Raw genomic sequence first — 6,608 nt, forward strand, 5'->3', positions numbered from 1 at the left:
GTACGTGGAAGTTAGGTTTTTATTTTCCCTGTCAGACAAACAACCAGGATGCCACCTGAATTAAAAAAAAAAAAAAAAAAAAAAACTCTAGCTTGAAAAGTTAGAAGTTGACAAGGAGCTGTGAGTCCAAAATGGTTTCCGTTCATAGAAAATTTAGTGAAAATTGTATTTGCAGAACATTTAGCTGAACTTTTTATTGCACACATAGTATTTACAGCCTTAATTTGGGAACCCTTAGTAATAATTTAGTGTATTACAGCATAAATTGACATGTATATAAAAAAAAATAATTATTTCTTCCGACATTGCTAAAAGCAGTTAGCTACATGACAACTTGCAAGTAAACCACGCTCAGCTTGGTTGTGGCGTCTTTCCCAGATCCAAACTTTGGCTACTGAGTCGACGCAAACGCACCATAAGTAGAAATAACAATGGGAATGCTGCGGTCTTTACCAAATACAGCCAATCACAATGTAACTTCGGGGGGGGAGGTGCTTCTAAGTCTGATTTACTGCACTATTCTTTTAACATTTATTTGAGTAGTACTATTCTAAGGTAATGCTACTTTTACCTATGTTCAGACTCTACTCTGGTTACTTCCACATTTTCACCAAACACACAGATAAACAGACTCACATGGTTTATGATCAAAACCTTATTATCTGGACTCAAGCTTGCTTGATCTGTACAAATATATACACATTATATTTGTACACAAAAAGTCATTACTACAGATCTTACCTAACTTAAGAATTGATTTCAAGAACTTTATGTTTTCGAGAATCGAGATTTAGAATCTATTCAGTTGATTTCACTTGTCCAAGTCTGGTTAAATCTCAAAAAAAGAACTCAAACCAACGTTTACAGCGAATATGTCTTACTCTTATTTGAAGTATTCTTCTGAGATAACTTTTTATTACTGGAGAACAAAAGTTTTTAAAGTAATGCTCTTCTTTATTTAAGCTGGTTGTTTATAACCTTTAAACAGAATCTCATCTTTAAAAGATCTTAACTTTCTCTATAATGTGGCTTTTATTTATTTCTTTTTTTTTTTGCAGACCTAATAAGCAGCATGTAAAGTTTTACCAAAGGAAGTTTGCTCCCTTGCTTTCCTTAAGTACACGCATTCACACACATGTTGTCAGCAGCTGTAATGCCGACATAAGTGGAAAAAATATATATATATTTTTTTTCTCTTCGGGTTTGGGTAGAGGGCTTATTGAGGGGAAACAGCCTTTAAAAGAAAAAGACGGCCCCCCCCCTCAGGATGTCTAACATGTTTCTGCCGGGCCACAGTCCGCTGGCTGGCGTGGAGCACATGCTTGTGGTAGGCTGTTTGTCTGCGCGAAGCTGGCATGGCCTCCCTGTTCCCCCTGCATCTGTTCTCCATTAGACGAGCCGAGAGTATAAAGCAGGGAGCTGACAGGGGCTGGGAGCTAGTCTAGTTCCTGCCTGGCTGGATCATGGGGTTTAGCGTGTGGCTGTGCGTTCTGTGCCTGCAGGCGAGCCTGCTGTCGCACGCCCTGGACTGCTCGGAGGGAAGCCAGGGAGAGCTGTGCGCTGCCGGACAGACCGCAGACAGACAGGTAAGTGACGCACTTTAATGGATCTGATAGTTAGGGAAGGGCAAAGTGTTCATCATGTGTCAGTCACCGTCTGTGCTGCTCAGACACTGCCGGGGTAAGTGCTGCCAATACCAGTCTATTAAGACGTTGTTTAGAGAAAAAGACATAATAACTAACCTCAGCTCAAACAAGACTTGAGAGTTGTAATGTAGTAAAAACTTGCGTTGCTAAGTTGTTTTCTGTATTGTGATGCTTTTTTTTTTATGCCGTTTCATTTTGTATATTTTTTCATGAAATGTTTGAAACATTAAAACCACTGCAAAGAACTGTATATTTTTGTTGCTTACTAAGACTTGTCATTTTTCAAGTTTTTTTTCTTTAGCTGATCTAGTCATTAAATCCTTTATGCATACAGTTGTAAAGCTATATTTCCAGGTTTGTTTGCATTTTTGGGTTAAATACCTACACGGATTTTGTTCCTTTTCCCTCAGACATACTGTGGTCAGTGTTTACACTGTAGCTCGGCCAGACCAAACCAGTAACTCCGCTGGAATGTAACTTCTTCCACTCAGATTTTTATACAGTCTAACCCTGAACCTGTGGAGACATGTAATTGTTTTTTTGTTTTTTTTTTCGTTCTAACAGAAACAAAGTCTCATTGTAATGGTTTTTACAGTCGCAGTGCCACCACACCAAAATACATACCCATCTGTGGAACAAAATCATCCGGCTCCCCTGTTCTTTGGCTTTTCATGTGGCTGCCAGCTGTTAGACTTTAGACTGGCATTTAGCTTGTTTTTTCTCCCGAGACGGTCCTCGTGTTCTGTCCAAAGTAATCGCCCTCATCTGGACAACAGATATGACAGCTGCAAAAAAAATAAAAAATAGAGAGTCCCATCCGAAAGAGTTTGCGCCATATGTGCTCTTTCTGCAGCAGTTATTTGTAATGTAATTACAGCATGCACACAATTATAAGCTTCAGTTGTGGTGAGGACTAACTAATACCAGCAGCAGCATCTTTTTGCGCAGGCTATATTTACAGCGTTTGGCTTAGTTTACTTGTGTTTTGCCCTTTCCTCCCTAAATAATATGCACTTTGACATGAGAGCTGCACATTAAATGGAGAATTTATGGGATTCACCAAGAGTAACTGTATTTAGTCAAACAGCAGAGAGATGTATGCACACTGCCAGGTTTTGATGAGTAATATCAAAATGAACTTCAAAGGCAAACATCACATTTTTTGTGTGGAATTACTGTTTATTCTGAATTAAATTGAGTCTGATTTTGGGTTTAAATTATACGCTACGAATACATTTTGACTCTGACTTCATTTTTTTTTTTTTCTCAGCATGATGACAAAAGGCAGCAGAGAGGGCCACACTTACCTGAACAGCTGGTATGTGCAAAACATCAACACTTTTGTTGCATTTAAACGCCCGAATTTTCGTGTGGCCGTCAGACTTTGCCACGTTTAGATTAGACAAAAATAGAAAATGAAGTAACGTCAAGGAAAACTCTGAAAACAAAACAGAGTGACGCTGAAAAGTTTGAGAGTCGTTTTAAATGTCTTTGTGATTCTGTGGAAACAACATGGTGTTCAGGGATGCCAGATCCCTGGAGTTAGGGTCGTCTCAACGCTGCGTTTGATTGAGCTCCGAAATCGGAGGTGGGATCTGTGAAAAGCCGGGACGAGCTGAGCTGAGGTTGGATGCCAGCTGCGGCGCTAACTCTTCTTAGCAATTTCCTACATTTTATGTGTGCAGCAGAAACTTTTGGACACTAATTTCAGGGTTGTTTGGACACGTCCAGCTTCCTGAGTTAAAGCTAAGAGCTCGGTGGGAGTTCCTCGTTTTTCCCGCTGGGAGTAGGAAAAATCCAACTTCCAAGCGTGAAAATAACTCGGCATAAAAAAAACCCCAGGTTCTCACAATAACTGGTTCACATTATAAAGCAAATAAGTGTTTTTGTTTTTTTCTTTAAATACAATACTTGATTTTAGTCAAACCATGTTGCTACCGCCACACTTTACAGACAGCTTTAGGTTCTGTGGCTTACATTTTTACACCGTTATATTATGTTGAAACATCTGTAATATTTTGTTTTCTAAAATTTTTTTTCTCCAGACTTGCAGTGCGAATGCATTACTGTTTAGTGTTGCGCTAACAGTGGCCACATAAACGCCACCATGAACCAATAAGTTTTTTTTGGTCTATCTAAGTAACTGCCTTGTCACTGCTGAGAATATTACACACTTTCCTGCTCCTTCTTCAACAAATATTTAATGTCACACATTTCAGTAATTTAAACTATGAACAAGATGTCTGATTATAGGGGAGTCTCATTGGTTTGTGGTTTTATCTTTTGCTGTCTCAACCTCACCAATTTCCTTGTGTTAGCTGTCTCTAAACAGGTGAATACATACATTTGTCACTCGGTTAGTAAGCGGCGACATTCTTCTGTGTCGTGAAAATAAAAATCTTAGAAGATTCAAAAGTATCTTTGAACCAGAATCACAATAATGCAAGACATTCCCCACAAAGGCAACTTCTACCTCCAAACTGCAGCAATCGTCAAAATGGAGATTAATGGGGAAACCACAGGCAATTTAAATGGAATTCAAATTATTAGGATTTTTTTTTTTTTACAACTAAATGTCCTCTTTGTGGAGAGTAAAACCTGTTGTTTCTTACAGTGACTGGCCATATTTTAGGAAGATGGCCGGATCAATAGCAATGATTCATCCTGAGAAAATCAATGCAGTAAACGGTGAGAGTACAAACATTATTAATTCAGCTAAATCCTAAAATCGACTCCAAGCGAATGAAAATGAATTTAAGGTGAGGCGGGGCGAAGGAAGCCAGGGCAGAAACAGACCAGGGCTCGGCTGGCCCCGGCGGGACAAAAGGCTTGATCCACGTCTGCATTTTAGCACCCACAGAGGCATGCAGGCGTTGTTGTTTCCCTCTGTGGTCTGTGGTTGTGACTGTCTCATCCTTCCTAGGATTTGTTCAGACGTAAGAGGCAGCTGGAGCGGAGGGGCCCCACCCACCTGAGTCACTCCAACCTACCAGGAGCCGTCTCGGTCAAGGGCTTCCCTAACACTCTGATCCAGGTAAGCGGCTTCTCGTAGCCACTCAGAAACCAGGCCAAGCTGGGTTCAGGGGTGGGGGGTAACAAGCTAGCAGCTAACTACACAACTCTACCCAAATTTTAAATCATATTGGATCATGGGTACATGCTCACAGATAGTTTTCACATGAGAAAAAGATATGCTCTACACCCTTCATCACGCAAAAGTCACTTTTTTTGTTACATTTTGAACTCCGAGCCTTGAGTTACTTCAATGCTTTAATGCGTTTCATTTCACAAATTAAAATCTGTGCATTATATTTATCCCCACGCCCTTATAAAAAAGTTATATGAGCAAAATCTGGTAGTCATACCCCAATTTACTTGCAGCTGTAACAGCTGTGAACTGCGGCTGTACAAAGTTTTTACTCAGGGAGGCAAAATATAAATACACGGCATAATCTTCAAAGGGGGGGATCAGAAAGATATTGAATAACGATTATTCACTGCTTTTTGTTGCTCTGTCCCATAATATCCCAAAAGACCACATTGATGTTTGTAGCTGTAAAATGTAAAAACTGTTATAAAGGAGCATCAGTATTAGGAACCATGCAGTGTGTGTGTGTGAGTTTGTGCATTACTGTCTATGTAATACCTGTGTCAATGTTTTTCTTAGGCTGACAGGTCGAGGAGACACTTGCCTCAAACTGGGCAGACTAAGAGGAAGAACAAGCGTAAACATCGCCCAGGCTCCTTCTCCCTCCTTAGCAACGACAAGACAGCCAACCCCCTACAGGTGGGTTTCCATGGGAAACCAGAGGCAGCGGAGGAACAGCTGGCCCATAGAGACATGATGTGATAAGGCTGCATTGCTCTGTTTCACTGGATGGGCTCAGCGTTCCACGTCTGAGGATTTTTTCTTTTTTTGTGAACCCCGGTCCGACCCAAATTTACCGCCTACGAGCAGAAATGACGTCAAGGCTGATAAAATGTCAACAACTAACGCAGATGCATGTCTGGGAACGCTTTCAGGTGACCAGAGTGAGGAGACAGGTGAAGCTGGACCCACCCAAGAGGGGAAAGTCGGGTCGTTCCGGCGCGTTCTCGGTCCTGGTGAGTCATCGCTTAAACGCATCTTAGAGCGCAATATCTGGTCAGGGTTTAAATGACAGTTCCCTGTGTGCTCTGCAGGGAGACCCACAGGTTGACGGACAGAGCGACGTGCCTGAAAGGAACCTGTAAGACGTCACGTGCTGCAGGATGGAGATGCGAATCGTAACGAAGGATGCGCTCAGTGCAACTAAATGGGAGATTTTTAGCAGTATAGAAGGGAAAGGCTATGAAAATCTAACATTCGCATTAAAGCCCTAACTGTTCTTATTTAGTATTTCATCAGGTGATTTTTAAGTGTCCACCATAATTATTTCAACAGGAAGCTGGCTTACACTAATCAGACATACTCTATTGTATATTCAGTTCTATTCTATGTGTCTGCATGAGATCTTGTAGTACTATTTTACTTTGCCATATTTCTGTCACATATTTAATCACATCTAAATGTTTGGAGTATATTTTTGCACAATCCTTTTTTTTTTTTTCTTGCTGTCGTATCAGGTTTCGGTAAACTTAAGCGGAGAGTTATAATTAACAAGTCTTTATTAATTAAACATTTTGTACACTTTTATTAAGTGAATTTCTTGCTCTTCACTCTAGAATAAGTTACATTTTTCTTTAACTGTGACTTAACAGACATTGCAGGTGTACTGCATGACTGGCACTGGTGGCAACGGGATGGGCCCAGAAGGAGCTTACAAGAGACCCATTAATCCGTTCAAATTACTGCAGCCAATGGCAAAAAGCTTCCATGTAAGAGAGAGAGAGAGAAAAAAAAATCTAAATCAAGTCCAGACCATCTGTTGCAGGAGCTGGACTATTTAAAAAAATAACAATCTAGTGCCATTTTAATTATTT

General features: G+C 40.5%; 1 protein-coding gene across 1 annotated transcript; it reads left to right on the forward strand.

Moving 5' to 3' along the window:
• Positions 1-1,294: 1,294 nt before the first annotated feature.
• LOC148153369 (uncharacterized) lies at positions 1,295-6,321 on the forward strand. The gene is made up of 6 exons (XM_088001380.1): positions 1,295-1,586; positions 2,917-2,964; positions 4,570-4,680; positions 5,314-5,433; positions 5,670-5,750; positions 5,829-6,321. Exons 1-6 carry the CDS (start codon positions 1,464-1,466, stop codon positions 5,877-5,879), a joined length of 534 nt encoding a protein of 177 aa, XP_087857506.1. The 5' UTR covers positions 1,295-1,463; the 3' UTR covers positions 5,880-6,321.
• The last annotated feature ends 287 nt before the right edge of the window (positions 6,322-6,608 follow it).

This window comes from Poecilia mexicana, unplaced genomic scaffold, assembly GCF_051168715.1.
Source record: "Poecilia mexicana isolate PSO_F unplaced genomic scaffold, ASM5116871v1 scaffold_20, whole genome shotgun sequence".
In the NCBI taxonomy this organism is placed as follows: domain Eukaryota; kingdom Metazoa; phylum Chordata; class Actinopteri; order Cyprinodontiformes; family Poeciliidae; genus Poecilia; species Poecilia mexicana.